This window comes from Rutilus rutilus (genome assembly GCF_951802725.1).
Source record: "Rutilus rutilus genome assembly, chromosome: 16".
Lineage (NCBI taxonomy): Eukaryota > Metazoa > Chordata > Actinopteri > Cypriniformes > Leuciscidae > Rutilus > Rutilus rutilus.
In genome coordinates, this window is record NC_140224.1 from 12,407,488 (window position 1) to 12,434,796 (window position 27,309).

At 32.7% G+C, this 27,309-nt stretch overlaps 1 protein-coding gene and 1 long non-coding RNA gene across 2 annotated transcripts in view; one reads left to right on the top strand and one right to left on the bottom strand.

The window, feature by feature from the left end:
• Window positions 1–27,309, bottom strand: part of LOC311306644 (tectonic-3-like) — a gene marked incomplete at its 3' end in the record, with an annotated part of 140,539 nt that overhangs the window by 8,187 nt on the left and 105,043 nt on the right. Inside the window, exons 6-13 of the mRNA XM_084435160.1 lie at window positions 5,994–6,102; window positions 5,793–5,905; window positions 4,872–4,910; window positions 4,702–4,776; window positions 4,501–4,620; window positions 3,518–3,625; window positions 1,994–2,097; window positions 1,716–1,863 (exon numbers count right to left, since the gene is read on the bottom strand). Coding sequence (XP_084291286.1) covers window positions 1,716–1,863; window positions 1,994–2,097; window positions 3,518–3,625; window positions 4,501–4,620; window positions 4,702–4,776; window positions 4,872–4,910; window positions 5,793–5,905; window positions 5,994–6,102 — 816 coding nt within the window. The remainder of the gene's footprint in view (window positions 1–1,715; window positions 1,864–1,993; window positions 2,098–3,517; window positions 3,626–4,500; window positions 4,621–4,701; window positions 4,777–4,871; window positions 4,911–5,792; window positions 5,906–5,993; window positions 6,103–27,309) is intronic.
• Window positions 9,055–27,309, top strand: part of LOC311306645 — a 113,186-nt gene continuing 94,931 nt past the window's right edge. The window contains exon 1 of the long non-coding RNA XR_014630193.1: window positions 9,055–11,947. This is a non-coding gene — a long non-coding RNA (uncharacterized lncRNA). The remainder of the gene's footprint in view (window positions 11,948–27,309) is intronic.

Sequence of the window (27,309 nt, forward strand, 5' to 3'; positions counted from 1 at the left end):
TGGCCACCAGCCAAAGTATCCCGTAGGAAGAGATAGATTGGGGTGTGGCAGAGGGGACTCTACCCACACTGAGATCATTGAGTCTCGATCTATAAACATCGCGATGGTCATGTTCCCGCAATGAAAACATGACTCATCCACGAGCGCTGCCGAGCGTGATTAAGCCCAACACGCGAAACAGCGCTTGTGACCGTTAGGCAGATGAATCACGCGCCCACATCCAGTAAATACACGGACGAACCGTCTTGAAAAAGACGTGCCGCGTGCAGCTCTTTTAGAGAGAGGAAAAAGCTCAGCAGAGTGCTGAAGCGCCCAGGGAGAAACACACACACTGTCGGCAGATCACTGCACAGATCAGCAGCAGGCAATGCGATCTCGCTGGAACGCGCCATCACTCCAACACACTGAAGAGCCGCTCGTCTCGTAGAGTGAAGATGATTCAGAATGGCTTGCAGGAGTGAAGAGAACTCTTGGCTCCGAAGCGAAAACATATCTGCATGTTGCCAGCGTACTTATATACCCAAGACGTGGGGCGGACTTACGCTATGCAAATTCCGCAGACCCATGGCATTTCATTGCCATTGGCTCGTTTTGTATACTCGAAGGTGAGAGGCTTTCTAAGCGAAACCCCATTCGTCGTCATCCGACGTAACTCGGAGTGACCACGAAAGGGAACTAGACGCACCCTAGCGGCAGCTAAATTAATTTTGCAGCCAGGGTAGTCTAGCAACTCTCCGTTGACTTTCGAGCTGGAAAAACCAAACTCTAGTCAGGCCAATCAAATCGTGTATAGAGTCGGTGGGCGGGCTTTACATAATGACGACAGAGTTGTGACGGAGTTGTGCTACTTGAAAACAAAGAAGAGCTGCTGCTGGCGAACAGCGGTCTTTCGAATCGGCTTTGTCCATGACTATGGAGGACTTGGAGTTAAGCTTTTCTTTGAGAAAAGAAAGAACAGCACTTAAGTCATTCTTAAAACAGGAAGATGTGTTTGTAGTTTTGCCGGCCAGATACAGCAAAAGTTTAATCTATCAACTAGCTCCGCTGTTGGGAAAACGCTCTGGTTGGTTGTAGCGCTGTCCTATTGCATGCGGAGCGAATTTGAAAGACAGCTGTTTATCCTGCCCCTCGGATTGAGCCCTGACAATGGTGAGTTGCCAGACCTAACATCTTGATGTAGGTCTGGCTTGCCAGGCTAGGTAAATGTCTAATGAGCAAGTAATTGAGTCATTCATTCGATTTGTTCAAACGGTTGATTCATTCAGTAAATGGCTCTCTTTATGAATGGGCCATTGAATGATTGGTTTACCCGATTGATTCGCTCAAAACGCAGATTCATTCAGAAATGACACACCGCTGTGTGTTGCTCGGAGACACAACAGTTCTGATCTGGCTTTACAGGTAATATTTTTGTTGACAAAATTTTGCAAAAAGAGACAATATTGGGCTTCAATCATGAAACTTTCGTAAATATATGAGTAAATTCAGAGTAATTTGCGCGTAAAACAGACCTTCCCGAAAACTCTCCTCCGGATTCATAAACAGTTCGTAACAGGGTAATCTGAGGAATTATTAACTACTGGACAACAGTTTTATGCAATCAGATATAAAATACTTGTTTTACAAAGAACATTGTGCAGTGTTGAATAATGTTTTAAAACAAGTAGGTGTGACAAGTGTCATCAACCAATATGCAACAGAGTATTGTAACTCACTGAAGCTGGTGTGGAGCAGTCTTGTGAAATGACTCGACTCTGGTCTGTCTGAGAGCCTGCAGTCATACTGATCATATCAGGCACTGTAACCCCTGCTAAAATACCCAAAAGCTCAGCCCGCAACATGCCACAGTCACTGGACAAAGATCTAGACAAATCAAAAAGATGACAGGAATCAGAATGGAACCATTATTATGTTGTTGGTTTTATCAAATATGTTGACATCATGTCTTCAAGCTGGTTGTAAAAAGTTACGACGTAGTAAATTGGTGTAATACCTGAAGGTGCAGCCAGTCACAGTGTTTTGTTTGAAAAGAATAGGGGTCCGATTACCAAGATCAGCAGAACACCCTCCATCCTCAGACAACCCCAAAACTGTCAACTTCAACAAATGTCAAAGAATTTACATATTCATCACAGAGATACATTAAATCCTTCCCTAAAGCCAAGAACTATGCAGGAGGTGTAAATATTTGCTCTGACAATATCTCTTAACAAAATTACATATTTAAATATCTCTTAAAAAAACATGGTATTTGAAATTTGGACACAATTTGGTTTGCATTAGTAAGAATAGATTAATGGGTTAGTTAACCGTTAGATTTGACCATTTTCTGAATAAGAAAATCGTGTAGCTAGACTGTATGATGGACATTTTTTTAGCATCACTGTGGGTGCATCTCAAGCAGCTCCCTAGCTTGTGAATCAGTATATCATGCACTGGTAAGGACAGTAAAGCATGCTGGCTCACTACACATTGGGATTTACACACCTCTATTTCTGGTGACGTGACAATGTCCTCATTGTACATCATCACTACTGGTATTTATGAACAACAGCAGAGCTGATATCTTTCTGACATTGCTTCTAATGTTATTTAAAGTACATTATGATAAATACTTTACTTGTTACATATACGTGCAACATTTCAGGCAAGTAGATAAAATGTGTTAGCTAGATTGTTCATTTACCTGCCTAGCGATGTATATTTATGCTGAAATATAATAAAATAAATGGCTTGTATTTTTAAAAACATATATTGCGTGTCGTTATGTGTAATGAGTTGGCTCACGTGATTTAAGTTTCGCACTTTAGAATTTCCGTTAAGGGAACATAGTGAGCATCGATGCTCCCTGGTTTTCACGGTGCATTGTGGGACTTTTTAGGGAGCTGATCCTCAGTTGTTTAGTGTATGATGGCCAGTTTTTCCTTGTGTAACCATTTAACTTGCAAAGACAGCAAGTGTATGACTCCTAGTGTTTTAAAATCTGTTCCGATTTTAAAAGTTGTGTAGTGTATTCCAGCTTTAAGTCACAAATGTAACTGGAGGATTACAATTTACCCCATAGTGAAATACTGACAAAAACAATACAACTAGTTTTACATTCACAAGCGTAAGTATTTTATGAATATGAATTTCATTTGCAGTTCAATCATTATAGTAATAGAGTATTAAATTGTCAAATCAATGCCACATATAGGTCTGCAAAATTTGCAAAAAACTATGCACCAGCATCTAATGGTGGAGAGCATCCAGGTGGACACTGTAAAGTTAGTTATGCCTTCTGTTGACTAGCTTATTAATGCAGAAACATGATGCATGATGAGTTGGATACCTTATATCAGCAGATGCTCTGACATAATTTCTCTATCATTCATTCTCCAACAAACTCTAGGCACACCATGTCAATGAATGTGTGCTATACAAAAATAATCACACTCAGTCTATTTGATTTAACCTCAGATGAATTAGTAGTGTACTCTGATACAATAACAATTTCACAGTGAAGTGGAAAGGATACAGGTTGTGATTTTTCACCAAACCACCCAACTAGTAGTGATTCAGGTTTCAGCCCCTCTGGAGGTGATGGAGGAACGGGTGTGCCCATGGGGTGAGTGAGTGTGGCCAACTGGTATTCAAACAACAGGTGTTAAAAATGTTGCTGATTATTAAAGTTTTTTTTTTTTTTTACCTCATAATTTATCAAAATGTCATCTCTATCTTCTGGGTGAAACGACAGACTTCTCTCTGGTGACATATGCCGAACTTCTCCAGGAAACACTTTCTTACAATCAACTTGAAGCTTGCATTCTGACCTTCCTCCCACAATCCAATCAACAGCTAATGGACAGAACCAAGTACCCGTACAAATGTTTTTTTGTTTTTTTGATAATCGGTTCGGATACATGTCACAATATAAAAGTATTTTTCTTATTTTGTTAAAAGGTCTTTTCTTTCCATTTAGTAACCCTTCAGAATCTAAAGAATATATTTATGTTTCCCTGAAGACAAGATAATACACATTTAGAATGATCATTCTGTTCAAAAACTCTTAATGTTTGTTTCCTTCTTGAGCATCAGTGTTTTCACCTTTTGTAATAGTTGTTGTAGAGTAGAGTCTCTCAATTGCCCTTATAGTGAAAAGATGGACCTCAAAATCATACAGTCCTTGTTGGAAATGGTTCGAATATGCAGAATATGCTGCAAAAACAAAGAATGTCTAGGACCTGGATGATTTTCCTGAAGAACAGTTTAACTGCTCAGGACAAACAAAAGGGACTCATGAACAACTATTATAAAACATAAAAACAGTCATGGATCATCCAGGAAATGACACAATATATTAAGAATCAAGCATTTGTAAATTTTTGAAGGGTAATTTTACAAAATAAAAACAATATGCAATTTTTATGAGCCCTATTATTATTTTAATTATTAACATTTTCAGATTCTTCAAGATGTATGTAAACTTCTTACCACAAGTGTATATAGAGATAAAGTTACCTGGAATATAATCACATGCTTTTGCTGTAGTTGTGTATCTATAGTTGTGTTCAGCAGTTCTGTGTTCAGTGTAGCTTTTGCAATCTCTCCTTTGCTTGTGTACTCAATCACATACTCCACCTATGAGAACAACAAAACACTTCACTCATGTACATTCTGACAAAAATATGTGCATCCCCACAAACCTCTGTCTGCACTGACCTTCGATACCACATTCAGACATGAGCCGTTTTGCTCAAGCGGTTCAGGCCAGTCACTCACGGTAGAAATTGGGATCTAAGACAATGCAAACAAAATGTCTGGAAACATTCTGGGGTCAAAAATTGTAAGTATATCACTACATATAGTTAAAATAATTTGATGCAACTCACAACAAACTCTGGACTGTTCTCTATCTGGGCACTAGGAACCTAAAAGACAAAATCTAAATAATTAATATGCATACAATAGGCATCCAGGGATGTCTATTTTTAAGGAATATTCATAATCAACCATTAAAACTATATTACTAAAAGGAATCAATTAATTGTTATTTAATACTGCAAAACGCATGTAGAGAAGACCAAATATCATGTAAACGTAGTCTACTTTAAACTACATTTAAAATAAATACAGTCAAGAAATGCAAATATTGGTATATTTCCAGTTCACTGTATTTTAATACATTTCAGCTGTTTACATGAATTATATTTACAATAAATGTATTATTAACACAGAAATTGTAAGCATGAGAATGCATCGCAAATATAAATATTGGGTAAATAGTCCATTCTTAATTATACATTAGTATAATGTAAATGGAATAGCAATTTCTCAACTTGTCTACTGAGTTGCATTATGGGATTGCCCTTATCTGCAAAATATACATCTGGTACTGCCATGATGAGGTATTTTAGAAGGCAGCATAATTGAAGGTACACTATGTAACTTTTTTTACTTAAAAATGTACAAAATGTATATAATGTGCAAGTACACCATGAATCTATCTTCCAATCCGTGTTTTTGTCTTATCCTGAATCACTACGGTATGCCTATGTGTTTATATTCGGACTATTTTAGACAGAGCGGGACGCCAGCTGCTGCGGAGTAGCCCAGTACCTGCGTGACTCGTCATATACATTAATAGAGAGAACTAGCTCTGGCTACAATGTTCTTCCGCAAGATGCATGTAATTTTGTTTATTTACCGCTAGAGTGCAAAAAGTTACATAGTGTACCTGTTTGGAACAGCCTTTCCATTGGGATGCTGACCTAAACAACTATCTAGGTTTTAGAAGAGAGCTTTAGTCTGACCCTCAGTAGTCCGAAGCCAGTGTAGTAAGTGAGAGCATTTAAACTCCTGTCATCCGCACAAGATTGTGCTGTCACAGCACGAGAGCAAGATAGAGAACTTGAACCCAAGAACCCTGGAAAAGAAACCATAAATCAGTATACAACTATTCATATTATTTAGAGCAAAAACCAGGTCAAATGTTTACACATTTTTGCCCATACTTGCAGGATTGTGGTTGATGCAGGCAGATGACGCCGGCCCTGGTGATGGCTGTCCAAGTGTGCTCACTATGGATGTATGGTCATAATAGGTCAGAATGATGTCATCAGCCTGTGACAAAGTCCAGCAGTGCCACTGTTAAATACTTTTCATATTCATTGCCTATGTAACATAACAGTAGTGCAATACATGTATATATTATTTATTACTATTATTATATCCTACTATATTACTTAGATAATATTATATTTAAATTAAAAATAGCTTTATATATATATATATAAATTTTTTTTTGACATTTTGTTGTGCTTTTGCCATTTTATTAGGTTATATATATATATATATATATATTACTATTTAGGTTTATAAGGAGGATTCTGTAAAGGGATGATAGGGATAAATCTGTAAAGTTTTGTACAATTTAATACAATTCAGTGTAGTGACAAGCCTAATTACTCTTTGGTGATGTGCCAGGGAGGGCTCCAGACTAACATTTAGAAACAGTGGCACCAGTTGTCGCCAAGCTCTACAGATGGTTGTACCAGCACCTGATTTGGTAGCACTGGGGTGACGGGTATTATTAATATTACACATTTTATCTCTTGGGAATTTAATAGTAACTTGAGTTGACATTAGCACTTGCTTGAGCTGGGAATCTGGGATGCAGATATAAATGTATATAAAAAAAGAAGAAAACATTAACAGTTGTAAAAATTGTAACAACCTCGTTTTATAGGGTAACATTTTTATATTCTGAATGAGTTAGAACTCTACTCTTGTTAAAATTGGTCTTCCATAGTATAATACGCTTGTAGATCCATCAAAGTTATGAAAAAAAAAAAACACGTTCTTCCAGTAACATTAAACTAGAAAAAAAAGTTTGTTGAGACAAACTTTAAGTTGGCTTGAGAAAGCCGGACCAGAGAGTTTGAAGAAGTTTAAAGAAGTTAGAAGTTTAAAGTAGTTTGAAGTTTAAAGTAGTTTAAAGTTAAAGAAAGATTAGTTAGAAAGAAATAAAGAAATAAAGATTTCTTAGAAAGAAAAAAGTTTAGTTAGAAAGAAAGCAAGAAAGAAAAAAAGAAAGGTTACTTAGAAAGAAAAAAAGAAATATTAGTTAGAAAAAGAAAGAAAGATTAGTTAGAAAGAAAGAATGATTAGTGAGAAAGATTAGTTAGAAAGAAATAATGATTAGTGAGAGAGAAAGAAAGATTAGTTTGAAAGAAAGAAAAAAGAAAGAAAGAAAGAAAGAAAGAAAGAAAAAAAGAAAGAAAGAATAGTTTGAAAGAAAGAAAGAGAAAAAAGAAAGATAGAAAGATTAGTTAGAAAGAAAGAAAGAAAGATAGTTTAGTTAGAAAGAAAGATAAGTTAGTTAGAAAGATTAAAAAGATAAGTTAGTTAGAAAGATAGATACATAAGTTAGTTAGAAAGATAGATAAGTTAGAAAGAAAGAAAGAAAGATAGATTAGTTAGAAAGAAAGATAGATTAGTTAGAAATAAAGAAAGAAAGATTAGTTCGTTAGAAAGATAGACAGATTAGTTAGAAAGAAAGATAGATAGATTAGTTAGAACAAAAGAAAGATAAGTTAGAAAGATAGATTAGTTAGAAAGAAAGAAAGATAGATAAGTTAGTTAGAAAGATAGATAGTTAGAAAGAAAGTAAGGTAGATAAGTTAGTTAGAAAGATAGATTAGTTAGAAAGAAAGAAATTTAGATAAGTTAGTTAGAAAGATAGATTAGTAAGAAAGAAAGAAAGATAGATAAGTTAGTTATAAAGATAGATAGATTAGTTATAAAGAAAGAAAGATAGATAAGTTAGTTATAAAGATAGATAAGTTAGTTATAAAGATAGATAAGTTAGTTAGAAAGATAGATAAGTTAGTTATAAAGATAGATAGATTAGTTAGAAAGAAAGAAATATAAGTTAGTTAGAAAGATAGATTAGTTAGAAAAAAGATAGATAGATTAGTTAGAAAGAAAGAAAGAGATAAATTAGTTAGAAAGATAGATAGATTAGTTAGAAAGAAAGATAGATAAGTTAGTTAGAAAGAAAGATAGATAAGTTAGTTAGAAACAGATTAGTTAGAAAAAAGATAGATAGATTAGTTAGATTAGTTTGAAAGAAAGATAGATTAGTTCGTTAGAAAGAAAGATAGATAGATTAGTTAGAACAAAAGAAAGAAAGATAAGTTAGTTAGAAAGATAGATTAGTTAGAAAGAAAGAAAGATAGATAAGTTAGTTAGAAAGATAGATAGTTAGAAAGTAAGGTAGATAAGTTAGTTAGAAAGATAGATAGATTAGTTAGAAAGAAAGACATTTAGATAAGTTAGTTATAAAGATAGATAGATTAGTAAGAAAGATAGATAAGTTAGTTATAAAGATAGATAAGTTAGTTATAAAGATAGATAAGTTAGTTAGAAAGATAGATAGATTAGTTAGAAAGAAAGAAAGATAAGTTAGTTGGAAAGATAGATTAGTTAGAAAAAAGATAGATAGATTAGTTAGAAAGAAAGATAGATAAGTTAGTTAGAAAGAAAGAAAGATAGATAAGTTAGTTAGAAAGATAGATTAGTTAGAAAAAAGATAGATAGATTAGTTAGTTAATTAGTGAGTTAGAAAGATAGATAGCTAGATTTGTTAGAAAGAAAGAAAGATAAGTTAGTTAGAAAGATAGATTAGTTAGAAAGAAAGAAAGATAAGTTAGTTAGAAAGATAGATTAGTTAGAAAAAAGATAGATTAGTTAGATTAGTTAAAAAGAAAGAAAGATAGATAAATTAGAAAGATAGATTAGTTAGAAAGAAAGATAAGTTAGTTAGAAAGAAAGATAGATAAGTTAGTTAGAAAGATAGATTAGTTAGAAAAAAGATAGATAGATTAGTTAGTTAATTAGTGAGTTAGAAATATAGATAGATAGATTAGTTAGAAAGAAAGAAACATAGATAAGTTAGTTAGAAAAAGATAGATAGATTAGTTAGAAAGAAAGAAAGAAAGAGATAAGTTAGTTAGAAAGATAGATTAGTTAGAAAGAAAGAAAGATAGATAAGTTAGTTAGTTAGAAAGATAGATAGATAGATAGATAGATAGATAGATAGATAGATAGATAGATAGATAGATAGATAGATAGATTAGTTAGAAAGAAAGACAGATAAATTAGTTAGAAAGATAAGTTAGAAAGATAGGTAAGTTAGTTAGTTAGAAAGATAGATAGATAGATTATTTAGAAAGAAAGAAAGATAGATAAGTTAGTTAGAAAGATAGATTAGTTAGAAAGAAAGAAAGATAGATAAGTTAGTTAGAAAAAAAGATAGATAAGTTAGTTAGAAAGAAAGAAAGATTAGTTAGTTATAAAGATACATTAGTTAGAAAAAAGATAGATAGATTAGTTAGATTAGTTAAAAAGAAAGAAAGATAGATAAATTAGAAAGATAGATAGATTAGTTGGAAAGAAAGATAAGTTAGTTAGAAAGAAAGATAGATAAGTTAGTTAGAAAGATTAGTTAGTTAATTAGTGAGTTAGAAATATAGATAGATAGATTAGTTAGAAAGAAAGAAACATAGATAAGTTAGTTAGAAAAAGATAGATAGATTAGTTAGAAAGAAAGAAAGATAGATAAGTTAGTTAGAAAGATAGATAGATAGATTAGTTAGAAAGAAAGACAGATAAGTTAGTTAGAAAGATAAGTTAGAAAGATAGATAAGTTAGTTAGTTAGAAAGATAGATTATTTAGAAAGAAAGAAAGATAGATAAGTTAGTTAGAAAGATAGATTAGTTAGAAAAGAAAGATAGATAAGTTAGTTAGAAAAAAGATAGATAAGTTAGTTAGAAAGAAAGAAAGATTAGTTAGAAAAAAGATAGATAAGTTAGTTAGAAAGAAAGAAAGATTAGTTAGAAAAAAGAGAGGATAGATAAGTAAGTTAGAAAGAAAGATAAGTTAGTTAGAAAGATAGATTAGTTAGAAAGAAAGATAGATAAGTTAGTTAGAAAGATAGATAGATTAGTAAGAAAGAAAGATAAGTTAGTTAGAAAGATAGATAGATTAGTTAGAAAGAAAGATAGATAAGTTAGTTAGAAAGATAGATAGATAGATTAGTTAGAAAGAAAGAAAGATTAGTTAGTTAGAAAGATAGATAGATTAGTTAGAAAGAAATAAAGAGATAAATTAGTTAGAAAGACAGATAGATTAGTTAGAAAGAAAGAAAGATAGATACGTTAGTTAGAAAAAGATAGATTAGTTAGAAAGAAAGAAAGATAGATAAGTTAGTTAGAAAGATAGATAGATAGATAGATTAGTTAGTTAGAAAGAAAGATAAGTTAGTTAGAAAGATAGATAAGTTAGTTAGAAAGATAGATAGATTATTTAGAAAGAAAGAAAGATAGATAAGTTAGTTAGAAAGATAGAGTAGTTAGAAAGAAAGAAAGATAGATAAGTTAGTTAGAAAAAGATAGATAAGTTAGTTAGAAAGAAAGAAAGATTAGTTAGAAAAAAAGAAAGATAGATAAGTAAGTTAGAAAGAAAGATAAGTCAGTTAGAAAGATAGATTAGTTAGAAAGAAAGAAAGATAGATAAGTTAGTTAGAAAGATAGATAGATTAGTAAGAAAGAAAGATAGATAAGTTAGTTAGAAAGATAGATAGATTAGTTAGTTAGAAAGATAGATAGATTAGTTAGTTATAAAGATAGATAGATTAGTTAGAAAGAAAGAAAGATAAGTTAGTCATAAAGAAAGATAGATAAGTTAGAAAGATAGATAGATTAGTTAGTTAGTTAGAAAGATAGATAGATTAGTTATAAAAGAAAGATAGATAAGTTAGTTATAAAGATAGATAAGTTAGTTAGAAAAAAGATAGATTAGTTAGAAAAAAAGAAAGATAAGTTAGTTAGAAAGATAGATAGATTAGTTAGAAAGATAGATAGATTAGTAAGAAATAAAGAAAGATAGATAAGATAAGTTAGTTAGAAAGATAGATATATTAGTTAGAAAGAAAGAAAGAAAGAAAGAAAGAAAGAAAGATAAGTTAGTTAGAAAGATAGATAGATTAGTTAGAAAGATAGATAGATTAGTTAGAAAGAAAGAAAGATAGATAAGTTAGTTAGAAAGATAGATAGATTATTTAGGAAGAAAGAAAGATAAGTTAGTTAGAAAGATAGATTAGTTAGAAAGAAAGAAAGATAGATAAGTTAGTTAGAAAGAAAGAAAGATTAGTTAGAAAAAAAGAAAGATAGATAAGTAAGTAAGAAAGAAAGATAAGTTAGTTAGAAAGATAGATTAGTTAGAAAGAAAGAAAGATAGATAAGTTAGTTAGAAAGATAGATAGATTAGTAAGAAAGAAAGATAGATTAGTTAGTTAGAAAGATAGATTAGTTATAAAGAAAGAAAGATAGATAAGTTAGTTATAAAGAAAGATAGATAAGTTAGTTAGAAAGATAGATAGATTAGTTATAAAAGAAAGATAGATTAGTTATAAAAGAAAGATAGATAAGTTAGTTATAAAGAAAGATAGATAAGTTAGTTAGAAAGATAGATAAGTTAGAAAGAAAGATAAGTTATTTAGAAAGAAAGATTAGTTAGAAAGAAAGAAAGAAAGATTAGTTAGAAAGAAAGAAAGAAAAAGATTAGTTAGAAAGAAAGAAAAGTTAGAAAGAAAGAAAAAAAGAAAGATTAGTTAGAAAGAAAGAAAGATTAGGTAGAAAAATATTAGGTAGAAAGAAAGAAAGAAAGAAAGAAAGAAAGAAAGAAAGAAAGAAAGAAAGAAAGAAAGAAAGAAAGAAAGAAAGAAAGAATGGTGGATTAGTTAGTTAGAAAGAAAGATGGATTAGTTAGAAAGAAAGAAAAATAGATTAGTTAGAAAGAAAGAAAAAAGAAAGGTTAGTTAGAAAGAAAGAAAGAAAGATTAGTTAGAAAGAAAGAAAAGAGAAAGAAAGATTAGTTAGAAAGAAAGAAAGAAAGAAAGATTAGGTAGAACAATATTAGAAAGAAAGAAAGAAAGAAAGAAAGAAAGAAAGAAAGAAAGAAAGAAAGAAAGAAAGAAAGAAAGAAAGATAAGTTAGTTAGAAAGATAGATTAGTTAGAAAGAAAGAAATTTAGATAAGTTAGTTAGAAAGATAGATAGATTAGTAAGAAAGAAAGATAGATAAGTTAGTTAGAAAGATAGATAGATTAGTTATAAAGAAAGAAAGATAGATAAGTTAGTTATAAAGATAGATAGATTAGTTAGAAAAAGAAATTTAGATAAGTTAGTTAGAAAGATAGATTAGTAAGAAAGAAAGATAGATAAGTTATTTAGAAAGGTAGATAGATTAGTTAGAAAGAAAGATAAGTTAGTTAGAAAGATAGATTAGTTAGAAAAAAGATAGATAGATTAGTTAGTTAGTGAGTTAGAAAGATAGATAGATTAGTTAGAAAGAAAGAAAGATAGATAAGTTAGTTATAAAGATAGATTAGTTAGAAAAAAGATAGATAGATTAGTTAATTAGTGAGTTGGAAAGATAGATAGATTAGTTAAAAAAGAAAGAAAGATAGATAAATTAGTTAGAAAGACAGATTAGTTAGAAAGAAAGATAGATAAGTTAGTTAGAAAGATAGATAGATAAATTAGTTAGAAAGATAGATAGATTAGTTAGAAAGAAAGATAGATAAGTTAGTTAGAAAAAGATAGATAGATTAGTTAGTTAGTTAGAAAGATAGATTAGTTAGAAAGAAAGATAAGTTAGTTAGAAAGATAGATTAGTTAGAAATAAATAAAGATAGATAAATTAGTTAGAAAGATAGATAGATAGATTAGTTAGAAAGAAAGAAAGATAAGTTAATTAGAAAGATAGATAGATTATTTAGAAAGAAAAAAAGACAGAAAGAAAGAAAGCAAAGAAAGAAAGAAAGATAAGTTAATTAGAAAGATAGATTAGTTTGAAAGAAAGAAAGAAAGATAGATAAGTTAGTTAGACAGAAAGATAGATAAGTTATTTAGAAAGAAAGATAGATTAATTAGAAAGAAAGACAGATAGATAGATAGATAGATAGATAGATAGATAGATAGATAGATAGATAAAGTTTATTAGGTCATAGAATGGTAGTTTAATTGAGTCTAATGCTTCAGAGAGTTTAGATTTGAGTTTTTGGGTTGTACACTAATGGGCCACCGTAGTCTTGGCTCGATTTGAACAGTCAGCAATGTAAGTCTATGGGATTTTTATGGTTTTTAATATTAATTTTTAAGAAAACTGAAAGTCAAATCAGTCTGAAAAGATATAGCACACCAAGTCAGAACAGTCTGAAAGTCTGACCCGAGTTTGGAGTTTGTAGAGTTAAAGCTCTGGTGTCAGAAAATTTTGGGTCAGAAGAATAAGAATAACTAGAAAAAAAAGTTTGTTGAGACAAACTTTAAGTTGGCTTGAGAAAGCCGGACCAGAGAGTTTGAAGAAGTTTAAAGTAGTTTTAAGTTTAAAGTAGTTTAAAGTATGACAGATAGATTAGTTCGAAAGAAAGAATAGTTAGAAAAAAATAAACACATTAGTTAGAGAGGAAAAGAAAGATTAGTTTGATAGATAGATAGATTAGTTAGAAATAAAGAAAGATAGATTAGTTAGTTAGTTAGAAAGATAGATAGATTAGTAAAAAATAAAGATGGATAAGTTAGTTAGAAAGATAGATAGATTAGTAAAAAAGAAATAAAGAAAGATAAGTTAGTTAGAAAGATAGATTACTTAGAAAGAAAGATAGATAAGTTAGTTAGAAAGATAGATTAGTTAAACAGAAAGAAAGAAAGATAAGTTAGAAAGATAGATAGATTAGTTAAAAAGAAAGAAATATAGATAAGTTAGTTTGAAAGATAGATTAGTTAAAAAGAAAGAAAGAAAGATAAGTTAGAAAGATAGATAGATTAGTTAAAAAGAAAGAAATATAGATAAGTTAGTTTGAAAGATAGATTAGTTAAAAAGAAAGAAAGCTAATTTAGTTTTTTAGTTAGAAAGATAGATAGATTACTAAAAAAGAAAGAAAGAAAGAAAGAAAGATAAGTTAGTTAGAAAGATAGATAAGTTAGAAATAAATAAAGATAGATAAGTTAGAAAGATAGATAGATTAGTTAAAAAGAAAGAAAGACAGATAGATAAGTTAGTTAGAAAGATAGATAGATAGATTAGTAAGAAATAAAGAAAGATAGATAAGTTAGTTAGAAAGATAGATAGATTAGTTAAAAAGAAAGAAAGATAAGTTAGAAAGATAGATTAGTAAGAAAGAAAGATAGATAAGTTAGTTAGAAAGATAGATAGATAGATTAGTAAGAAAGATAGATAAGTTAGTTAGAAAGATAGATAGATTAGTAAGAAAGAAAGAAAGATAGATAAGTTAGTTAGAAAGATAGATAGATTAGTTAGAAAGAAAGAAAGAAAGAAAGATAGATAGATAGATAGATAAGTTAGTTAGAAAGATAGATAGATTAGTAAGAAAGAAAGATAGATAAGTTAGTTAGAAAGATAGATAGATTAGTTAGAAAGAAAGTAAAAAAGATAGAAAAGTTAGTTAGAAAGATTGATAGATTAGTAAGAAAGAAAGATAGATAAGTTAGTTAGAAAGATAGATAGATTAGTAAGAAAGAAAGATAGATAGATTAGTTAGTTGGAAAGATAGATAGATTAGTTAGAAAGAAAGAAAGATAGATTAGTAAGAAATAAAGAAAGAGAGATAAGTTAGTTATAAAGATAGATCGATTATTTAGAAAGAAAAAAGATAGATAATTTAGTTAGAAAGAGATAGATTAGTTAAAAAGAAAGAAATATAGATAAGTTAGTTAGAAAGATGGATAGATTAGTTAAAAAGAAAGAAAGAAAGATAAGTTAGTTTTTTAGTTAGAAAGATAGATAGATTAGTAAGAAAGAAAGAAAGATAAGTTAGTTAGAAAGATAGATAGATTAGTTATAAATAAAGAAAGATAAGTTAGAAAGATAGATAGATTAGTTAAAAAGAAAGAAAGAAAGATAGATAAGTTAGTTAGAAAGATAGATAGATTAGTAAGAAATAAAGAAAGATAGATAAGTTAGTTAGAAAGATAGATAGATTAGTTAAAAAGAAAGAAAGATAGATAGATAGATAGATAGATAGATAGATAGATAGATAAAGTTAGAAAAAATAGATAGATTAGTTAAAAAAAGAAAGATAGATAAGTTAGTTAGAAAGATAGATTAGTAAAAAAAGAAAGATAAGTTAGTTAGCAAGATAGATAGATTAGTAAGAAAGAAAGAAAGAAAGATAAGTTAGTTAGAAAGATAGATAGATTAGTTAGAAAGAAAGATAGATAAGTTAGTTAGAAAGATAGATATATTAGTACGAAAGAAAGATAGATAAGTTAGTTAGAAAGATAGATGGATTAGTTAGAAAGAAAGTAAAAAAGATAGAAAAGTTAGTTAGAAAGATTGATAGATTAGTAAGAAAGAAAGAAAGATAGATAAGTTAGTTAGAAAGATAGATAGATTAGTAAGAAAGAAAGATAGATAAGTTAGTTAGAAAGATAGATAGATAGATAGATAGATAGATAGATAGATAGATTAGTAAGAAAGATAGATAAGTTAGTTAGAAAGATTGATTGATTAGTAAGAAAGAAAGAAAGATAGATAAATAAGTTAGTTAGAAAGAAAGATAGATTAGTTAGAAAGAAAGATAGATAAGTTAGTTAGAAAGATAGATAGATTAGTTAAAAAGAAAGAAAGATAGATAGATTAGTTAGAAAGAAAGATAGATAGATTAGTTAGAAAGAAAGAAAGACAGATAAGTTATATAGAAAGATAGATAGATTAGTAAGAAAGAAAGAAAGAACGAAAGAAAGAAAGATAAGTTAGATAGAAAGATAGATTAGTTAGAAAAAAGAAAGAAAGATAAGTTACTTAGAAAGATAGATAGATTAGTAAGAAAGAAAGAAAGATAGATAAGTTAGTTAGAATGAGAGATAGATTAGTTAAAAAGAAAGAAAGAAAGATAGATAAGTTAGTTGGAAAGATAGATAGATTAGTTAGAAAGAAAGAAAGATAGATTAGTAAGAAAGAAAGAAAGAAAGATAGATAAGTTAGTTAGAAAGATAGATAGATTAATTAGAAATAAAGAAAGATAAGTTAGAAAGATAGATAGATTAGTTAAAAAGAAAGAAAGAAAGATAGATAGATAGATAGATAGATAGATAGATAGATAAGTTAGAAAGATAGATAGATTAGTTAAAAAAAGAAAGATAGATAAGTTAGTTAGAAAGATAGATAGATTAGTAAGAAATAAAGAAAGATAGATACGTTAGTTAGAAAGATAGATAGATTAGTTAAAAAGAAAGAAAGAAAGAAAGATAGATAGATAGATAGATAGATAAGTTAGAAAGATAGATAGATTAGTTAAAAAAGATAGATAAGTTAGTTAGAAAGATAGATAGATTAGTAAAAAATAAAGATAGATAAGTTAGTTAGAAAGATAGATAGATTAGTAAAAAAGAAAGATAAGTTAGTTAGAAAGATAAATAGATTAGTAAGAAAGAAAGAAAGATAGATTAGTTAGAAAGATAGATAGATTAGTTAGAAAAAACATAGATAAGTTAGTTAGAAAGATAGATAGATTAGTAAGAAAGAAAGATAGATAAGTTAGTTAGAAAGATAGATAGATTAGTTAAAAAGAAAGAAAGAAAGATAGATTAGTTAGAAAGAAAGATAGATAAGTTAGAAAGATAGATAGATTAGTTAAAAAGAAAGAAAGAAAGATAGATAAGTTAGTTAGAAAGATAGATAGATTAGTAAGAAATAAAGATAGATACGTTAGTTAGAAAGATAGATTAAGATAAGTTAGTTAGAAAGATAGATAGATTAGTAAAAAAGAAAGATAGATAAGTTAGTTAGAAAGATAGATAGATTAGTAAAAAAGAAAGATAAGTTAGTTAGAAAGATAAATAGATTAGTAAGAAAGAAAGAAAGATAGATTAGTTAGAAAGATAGATAGATTAGTAAGAAAGAAAGATAGATAAGTTAGTTAGAAAGACAGATAGATTAGTTAGAAAAAGTAAAAAAGATAGAAAAGTTAGTTAGAAAGATTGATAGATTAGTAAGAAAGAAAGAAAGATAGATAAGTTAGTTAGAAAGATAGATTAGTTAAAAAGAAAGGTATAGATTAGTTAGAAAGAAAGATAGATAAGTTATATAGAAAGATAGATAGATTAGTTAAAAAGAAAGAAAGAAAGAAAGGTTAGTTAGAAAAATAGATTAGTTAGAAAGAAAGAAAGATAAGTTAGAAAGATAGATTAGTAAGAAAGAAAGAAAGATAGATAAGTTAGTATGATAGATAGATTAGTTAAAAAGAAAGAAAAAAGATAGATAAGTTAGTTGGAAAGATAGATAGATTAGTTAGGAAGAAAGAAAGATAGATAGTTTAGTTAGAAAGATAGATAGATTAGAAAGAAATAAAGAATGATAGATAAGATAGTTATAAAGAAAGATAGATAAATTAGTTAGAAAGATAGATTAGTTAGAAAGAAAGAATGATAGATAGATTAGTAAGAAAGAAAGAAAGATAAGTTAGTTAGCAAGAAAGATAGATTAGTTAGAAAGAAAGAAATATAGATAAGTTAGAACGAAAGAAAGATAGATTAGTTAGAACGATAGATAGATAGATTAGAATAGTAGTTTAATTGAGTCAGGGAGTTTAGATTTGAGTTTTTGTGTTTGTGCACTAATGGGCCACCGTAGTCTTGGCTCAATTTGAACAGTCTGCAATGAAAGTCAAAGGGATTTTTATGATTTTTAATATTAATTTTTAAGAAAACTGAAAGTCAAATCAGTCTGAAAAGATATAGCACACCAAGTCAGAACAGTCTGAAAGTCTGACCCGAGTTTGGAGTTTGTAGACTTAAAACTCTAGGAGGAGTTAGAGTTGAAAAATTTTGGGTCAGAAGAATAATAATAAGAAGAATAACTAGAATGTACATTTCCTGAAGAAAATGTGAAGTGGTGCTTGCAGTGGCAAAACTCGCCACTCGGTTGCTAGGGTGTTGTACATGATTGCATACGAGCCAACAACCATGCCTCTACGATGTTGTGGAGCTGAAATATGGCTTCTATATGTTGCAATATGGTTGCTAGGTCGCTCTAAATGGTTGCTAGGGTGTGAATACACAGTTACCATGGTGATATTTACAGACTGTTTTCCAACTGAAACTAATGAGCCAACCCCCATCTCTATACAATATTCTGATGCAGAGATGTAGGTCTTGTAAAATGGTTGCTAGGGTACTCTGTTTGGTTGCTATGGAGATGCTTGTCAGCTGCTAATGATGAAACTGCAAAGGCTTCTTGTCAGTATGAATGATATAAACCAACTCCCATCTCTATACGATGTTCTGATGCAGAGATATACGTTTTGCTAAACAGTTGCTAGGGTACTCTATTTGGTTGCTAGCGAGTGGCTTGTCAGCTGCTAATCATGAAACTCCAAAGGCTTCTTGTCACTATGAATGATATAAACCAACTCCCATGCCTCTGCGACATTCAGAATGGAAGATATGCCTCTTTGGATTTTGGTTTCTAGGGTACTCTGTTTGGTTGCTAGGGAGTGGCTTGTCAGCTGTCAATGATGAAATTCCAAAGGCTTCTTGTCAGTATGAATTATATAATCCAACTCCCATGCCTCTGTGACATTCAGAATGGAAGATATGCCTCTTTGGATTTTGGTTGCTAGGGTACTCTGTTTGGTTGCTATGGAGTGGCTTGGCAGTTGCCAATGATGAAACTGCAAAGGCTTCTTGTCACTATGAATGATATAAACCAACTCCCATTTCTCTGTGACATTCAGAATGGCAGATATCCCTCTTTGGATTTTGGTTGCTAGGGTACTCTGTTTGGTTGCTATGGAGTGGCTTGGCAGATGCCAATGATGAAACTGCAAAGGTTTTTTGTCAGTATGAATGATATAAACCAACTCCCATGCCTCTGTGACATTCAGAATGGAAGATATCCCTCTTTGGATTTTGGTTTCTAAGGTGTTCGACAATGGTTGCTAGGTAGAGGCTTGGAAGTGTTGAGGTGATTCAGGATTGGCTGTTTGCTGCCCCGAGTCAAATGAGACCACCCCCATGTTTCTATGACAATTCAGTCTGGAGATATCTCTTTGAACTCTTTCAATGGAAGTCTATGGAACTTGTTGCTAAGGTGCTCTAAATGGTTGCTAGGGCGTGGCTTGATAGCTTCACAATGATCCTGAGAGACTGATTGGTCGTCTGAGTAAAATGAGCCCTCCCTCTTGTCTCTATGACACTGTGATCCAGAGCTACGTTCAATACAAAGTCCCTATGCAATTTACCATAGTAGGAAAAGCATGTGTGTTTCACGGGACGTTCCTTCCCCATAGTAAGTCAATGGGGCAACTTTGGGACGCTCCTGCCCCCCAGGGGTGCAACTTTTACCCCATTGTGAGGTATGTTCTTACACAGCCTGTCAGCCTCTTCAAATGTAGCAAATCACACGTTTCTGCGAAATCCTCACTCAGAGCTACGTGTGGTCAAAGTTCATCGCAATGTTAAGTCAATGGGACTTTTTGGGCCGCTTTTTCGCCCCTGGGGCGAACACCGTACCCCCGATCACTTATAAAAGTCATAGCACACCATTCCCGAATAATCCGCACGATTTGACACCTCATTCGTGGGTCTGTGACAAAAGCTGCGGGAGGAGTTACGTGCCAAAGTTTTGTACGGAATAATAATAATAACTAGAATGTACATTTCCTGAAGAAAATGTGAAGTGGTGCTTGCAGTGGCAAAATTCGGCACGGTTGCTAGGGTTTTACTAGGTGGTTGCTATGGTGTTCTGGGAGGTTTCCAAGGTATTCTGGGTGGTTGCTAGGGCGTTGCTAAGTGGTTGCTAGGGTATTCAGTGTGGTTGCTAGGCAGTTGCTAAGGTGTTTACCATAGTTTACCATGATTTACCACGATTTACTATAGTTTACCATGATTTACTATAGAATGCCATGATTTACCATGTTCAAGTATGATTTACTGATTCAAGCATGATTTACCATAGTTTACCATGATTTACCACGATTTACCATAGTTTACCATAATTTACTATAGTATACCAGGATTTACCATGTTCAAGTATGATTTACTGATTCTAGCATGATTTATCATAGTTTACCATGATTTACCACGATTTACCATAGTTTACCATGATTTATTATAGTATACCATGATTTACCATGTTCAAGTATGATTTACTGATTCTAGCATGATTTACCATAGTTTACCATGATTTACTATAGTATACCACAATTTACCATGTTCTAGTATAATTTACTGATTCTAGCATGATTTATCATAGTTACCATGATTTACCATGATTTACCATAGTTTACCATGATTTACTATAGTATACCATGATTTACCATGTTCAAGTATGATTTACTGATTCTAGCATGATTTACCATAGTTTACCATGATTTACAACGATTTACATTTACTATTTACTATTTACTGATCGATTGCTCTTTGGATCGATTGCTCCTGTCTGCCTCGCTGCCTGCTGTGAGTGTGTTTGCTTCGGTGCTGTAAGCTCCGTCTTAGCCTCGTATTTCTTTGTTTTGAACCATCATTTACTACAATTTGTAGTTGTTTATACTAAATACAGCTTACCCAACATCTCAGATTGACATCGCTAGCTTCCGTTAACTTACTACTAACACAACACGCTAATTCGCTACTGCTAGCCTGTTAACGCGCCACCCGTGCGCTCAGCTGTTTTATTTATTTATTTTTCTCTCGCGCGCTCGCACCTTTGAGTTAATAAAAGCTCAGGTAAGTAATAATCAGTCAACAAACACGGTGAGTAATGTCTTGTCCTGTTATTGTCACCTGCACTTCATGTCACATGTTTAGCATAGACTTCTCTGTTGGCAATGTAGGATTTATATGTGATAAATGTAAGGAGACAGTTAGGCTGACAGAGAAGATTTCAGAATTAGAGACACGCATCCAAACTTTAATTGAGGATAGTAAGAGTGCTAGAGCTTTAGATACTATTTTGGATGCGCCTAGCATAGTGAACTCTTTACATGATTCGGTTCCAGCTGAAGTAGAGCCTGTGCAGCCGGGCAAATGGGTGACAGTGAGGGATCGCTCTAGTCGCGGATCAAAAAACCACTCTTCCGTTCCGATTACCACAACAAATCGATTTGCCCCGCTCAGTGAAACACCCACTGAGAATTCTGTTGATTGTGCCCTAGTAATTGGTGATTCGATCACACGGAACGTGAAAATAGAGACACCAGCGAACATAGTCACATGTTTGCCGGGAGCCAGAGCGCCTGACATCAAAGCAAATTTAAAAGTGCTGGCTAATGCTAATCGTAAATTCTCTAAGATCATTATTCATGTCGGCACTAATGATGTTCGACTCCGCCAGTCGGAGATCACCAAAATTAATATTAAAGAGGTGTGTGAACTTGCAAGTACGATGTCAGGCACTGTAATCTGCTCTGGCCCCCTTCCTGTTCGCAGGAGTGATGAGATAGTTAGTAGATTGTGTTCACTGAATCGCTGGCTGTCTGAGTGGTGTCCGTGTAATAATATAGAATTCATAGACAATTGGAAAAGTTTTTGGGGCAAACCTGACCTGTTGAAAAGAGATGGTATTCATCCCTCCTGGGATGGTGCTGCTCTTCTATCTAGTAATATGGCTCATAGTCTTAGAGCTCAAACATGACAAATTGGGCACCAGGTCAGGAAGCAGACAGACTGGCTAAACCAACCGTCTGCTAGCGGCCTCGCGTCACCCAGGTCAGATAAATCCTATCACATAGAGCCTCTTTCACCTAGCTATCATCATATAGAGACTGTGTCTGTTCCCCGATTTTGGAAATCCAAAAAATGTTTAAACCCATCTAAGGTTAAAAATTTAATTGATGTTCAACAAATAAAAAACAGCTATAATACAGATGAGCAAATGCTAAAGCTTGGGTTGCTGAATATTCGATCGCTTACTTCAAAAGCACTCATTGTTAATGATATGATTTCAGATAATAACCTAGATGTGCTGTGTTTGACAGAAACCTGGCTAAAACCAAGCGATTACATTACTTTAAATGAGTCCACCCCGCAAGATTACTGTTATAAACATGAACCTCGTCTTAAACGCAAAGGGGGTGGTGTTGCTGTAATTTATAGTAATATTTTCAAAACCACTAAGAAATCAAGTTTCGAATATAATTCTTTTGAAGTGTTAGTGCTTAATGTAAAAATATATAGTAAAAATGATAAATCACGTTTGAGATTTGTGCTGGCTACTGTATACAGGCCACCAGGGCACCATACAGACTTTATCAAAGAATTTGCGGACTTTCTATCAGAGTTAGTATTGGCTGCAGATAAAGTACTAATTGTTGGTGATTTTAATATACACATCGATAATGAAAAAGATGCATTGGGTTTGGCATTTAAAGACATTGTAAACTCAATTGGAGTTAGACAACACGTGTCAGGACCTACTCATCGTCGTAATCATACTCTAGATCTAATATTATCACATGGAATAGATGTTGATGCCGTTGAAATTCTGCAGCAGAGCGATGACATCTCAGATCATTATCTAGTCTCGTGTAAATTACATTTAGCCAAGGCTGCAAAGCCGACTCCGTGTTACAAATATGTTAGACCTATCACTTCTGCTACTAAAGATTGCTTTATTAATAATCTTCCTGATCAGTTTCATCATCTCAGCATCCCGGATAGCTTAGAAAAACTTGATATTGCAACAGAAACTTTTAACTCTCTCTTTTCCAGCACTTTAGACACAGTTGCTCCTTTGTGCTTAAAGAAGATTAAAGAAAATAATCCAACGCCGTGGTACAACGAGCACACTCGGGCCCTTAAGAGAGCAGCCAGAAAAATGGAGCGCAACTGGAAGAAAACAAAATTAGAGGTATTTCGCATTTCATGGAAAGAGAGCTCGATTGCTTACAGAGAGGCTTTAAAAGCTGCTAGATCTGCTTATTTTTCAAACCTATTAGAAGAAAATAAACATAATCCTAGGTATTTATTTGAAACAGTGGCTAAACTAACGAAAAAGAAAGCTTCAAACACAGAAGGTTCCAAGCAGCACAGCAGTAATGACTTTATGAACTTCTTCACTTATAAGATTGATAATATCAGGGATAAAATTATAACTATGCAACCGTCCACTACAGTATCGCATCAGGCAGTGCATTGTAGTCTCCCTGAGGAAAAATTTGATTCATTCATTGCTATAGGAGAGGAAGAATTTACTAAACTCGTTAAATCATCTAAATCTACAACATGTATGTTAGACCCTATACCGACTAAGCTACTGAAAGAGATGCTTCCAGAGGTCATAGATCCTCTTCTTAATATCATTAATTCCTCTTTGTCTCTAGGATACGTACCAAAAAACTTTAAGCTGGCTATGATTAAACCGCTTGTTAAAAAAATGCAACTTGATCCTTCAGAATTAGTCAATTACAGGCCGATCTCGAATCTACCTTTTCTGTCAAAGATACTAGAAAAGGCAGTATCTTCACAACTATGTTCCTTTCTAGAAAGAAATGATATCTGCGAGGATTTTCAGTCTGGATTTAGACCGTACCATAGTACTGAGACTGCTCTCGTTAGAGTAACAAATGATTTGCTCTTATCATCCGATCGTGGTTGTGTCTCTCTATTAGTGTTACTCGATCTTAGTGCTGCGTTTGACACCATTGACCACAACATTCTTTTAAATAGACTAGAAAACTATGTTGGCATTAGTGGAATTGCACTAGCATGGTTTAAATCATACTTATCTGACCGTTATCAGTTTGTAGCAGTAAATGAAGAGATGTCTTATCAATCACAAGTTCAGTCAGGCGTACCACAAGGCTCAGTACTAGGACCGCTGCTGTTCACTCTGTACATGCTGCCATTTGGAGATATCATTAGGAAGCATGGAATTAGCTTCCACTGTTATGCCGACGATACTCAGCTCTATATTTCTTCAAAACCTAACGAAACTTACCAATTCACTAAATTAACAGAATGCATAGCTGATATAAAAAATTGGATGACTCGTAATTTCCTACTTCTAAATTCTGAAAAAACAGAGATTCTAATTATTGGACAAAAAACTTCCTCACGTAATAACCTAGAATACTGTCTAACACTTGATGGCTGCTCTGTTAAGTCTTCGTCGTCGGTTAGGAACCTGGGTGTGCTCTTTGATACCAATCTTTCATTTGAAAGTCACGTGTCTAGTATCTGTAAAACCGCATTTTTCCATCTTAAAAATATATCTAAATTACGTCATATGCTCTCATTGACAAATGCGGAACAATTAGTCCATGCGTTCATGACCTCAAGGCTAGATTATTGTAATGCTCTACTGGGTGGTTGCCCTGCACGCTTAATAAACAAACTACAGCTAGTTCAAAACGCAGCAGCTCGAGTTCTTACCAGAACCAGGAAGTATGACCATATTAGCCCGGTTCTGTCAAAACTGCACTGGCTCCCTATTAAACATCGCATCAATTTTAAAATATTGCTGATTACTTACAAAGCACTAAATGGTTTAGCTCCGCAGTACTTGAGCGAGCTCTGAACGCATTATACTCCTTCACGTCTATTGCGATCTCAAAATTCCGGCCAGTTGATAATACCTAGAATATCTAAATCGACTGCTGGCGGTAGATCCTTTTCCTATTTAGCACCAAAACTTTGGAACAGCCTTCCTACCATTGTCCGGGAAGCAGACACACTCTGTCAGTTCAAATCTAGATTAAAGACACATCTCTTTGACATAGCGTTCACATAATACATTATAGACTTCTATAATTCAATGTTAGGCTGCATAGATTAGGTCAGCTGGAACCGGGAACACTTCCCATAAATCCTGATGTACTTGTTACATCATGAGAAGAATGGCATCTACGCTAATTTTAGTGTCTTTGTTTATCCCAAGGTTTTCCCGCAGCCTGCCGGATCCAGGCCGTTTCCAGATCTGATGAAGGACCTTCGCCTGGACCCGGTGTCAACGCAGTGCTGAAGTGCCAACTAGTCTCTCCCTATGGAGGATCCCTTTCCCACTCTACAGATAACGCGTCGTCGGGAAAACTCAATTTGCGTATCTACCCCGAATTGATAAAATAAAATAAAATTCTGAATCAAAACTATAAGGAAACACCAGTAATTTGTTTAGGTTTGGTTTGTAGGGAATTCCAAACCTGCACACATATATTCAAACGCACATAACTATAGAACCCGTTCTTAATGCGCATCTGAACGCCATCAGCGTTTCTCACAGGTTCGCGTTTAAAGTCTGTGTAGAGAGAATGGTGTCGTCTTGGCGGCCCCTAATTTAAAAACAAATGATCGTTGCGACCGAAGCGAATCAATCAAAACTAACTTTAGCCGGAAAATAACTTTATTAAAGAACCGCTATAAAGCCAAAACAATCTTACGTTAAATTATACATTTATCTCTGTAAAGCTGCTTTGAGACAATCTACATTGTTAAAAGCGCTATATAAATGAAAATGACTTGACTTGACTTGACTATAGTTTACCATGATTTACTATAGTATACCATACCATGATTTACCATGTTCAAGTATGATTTACTGATTCTAGCATGATTTACCATAGTTTACCATGATTTACCATAGTTTACCACGATTTACCACGATTTACCATAGTTTACCATGATTTACTATAGTATACCATGATTTACTATAGTATACCATGATATACCATGTTCAATTATGATTTACTGATTCTAGCATGATTTATCATAGTTTACCATGATTTACCATAGTTTACCATGATTTACCATAGTTTACCATGATTTACTATAGTATACCATGATTTACCATGTTCAAGTATGATTTACTATGATTCTAGCATGATTTACCATAGTTTACCATGATTTACCACGATTTACTATAGTTTACCATGATTTACTATAGTATACCATGATTTACCATGTTCAAGTATGATTTACTGATTCTAGCATGATTTACCATAGTTTACCATGATTTACCATAGTTTACCACGATTTACCACGATTTACCATAGTTTACCATGATTTACTATAGTATACCATGATTTACTATAGTATACCATGATATACCATGTTCAATTATGATTTACTGATTCTAGCATGATTTATCATAGTTTACCATGATTTACCATAGTTTACCATGATTTACCATAGTTTACCATGATTTACCATGTTCAAGTATGATTTACTATGATTCTAGCATGATTTACCATAGTTTACCATGATTTACCACGATTTACCATAGTGTACTATGATTTACTATAGTATACCATGATTTACCATGTTTTAGTATGATTTACTATGATTCAAGGTTGATTTACCATAGTTTACCATGATTTAGTCAAAAGAGCCAAGTCCCATCTCTATACTATGTTTTGATGCAGAGATATACGTTTTGCTAAACGGTTGCTAGGATACTCTCTTTGGTTGCTATGGAGTTACTTGGCAGCTGCCAATGATGAAATTCCAAAGGCTTCTTGTCAGTATGAATGATATAAACCAACTCCCATGCCTCTGTGACATTCAGAATGGAAGATATCCCTCTTTGGATTTTGGTTGCTAAGGTGCTCGACAATGGTTGCTAGGGAGGGGCTTGGAAGTGTTGAGGTGATTCATGATTGGCTGTTTACTGCCCCGAGTCAAATGAGACCACCCCCATGTTTCTATGACAATTCAGTCTGGAGATATCTCTTTGAACTCTTTCAATGGAAGTCTATGGAACTTGTTGCTAAGGGGCTCTAAATGGTTGCTAGGGCATGGCTTGATAGCTTCACAATGATCCTGAGAGACTGATTGGTCGTCTGAGTAAAATGAGCCCTCCCCCTTGTCTCTATGACACTGTGATCCAGAGCTACGTTCAATACAAAGTCCCTATGCAATTTACCATAGTAGGAAAAGCATGTGTGTTTCACGGGACGTTCCTTCCCCATAGTAAGTCAATGGGGCAACTTTGGGCATCTCCTGCCCCCCAGGGGTGCAACTTTTACCCCATTGTGAGGTATGTTCTTACAGAGCCTGTCAGCCTCTTCAAATGTGGCAAATCACACATTTCTGCGAAATCCTCGCTCAGAGCTACGTGTGGTCAAAGTTCGTCGCAATGTTAAGTCAATGGGACTTTTTTGGCCGCTTTTTCGCCCCTGGGGCGAACACCGCACCCCCGATCGCTTATAAAAGTCATAGCACACCTCTCCTTAATGAGCCGGTCGATTTGACACCTCATTCATGGCTCTGAGACAAACGGTGCGGGGCGAGTTACGCGCCAAACTTTTGT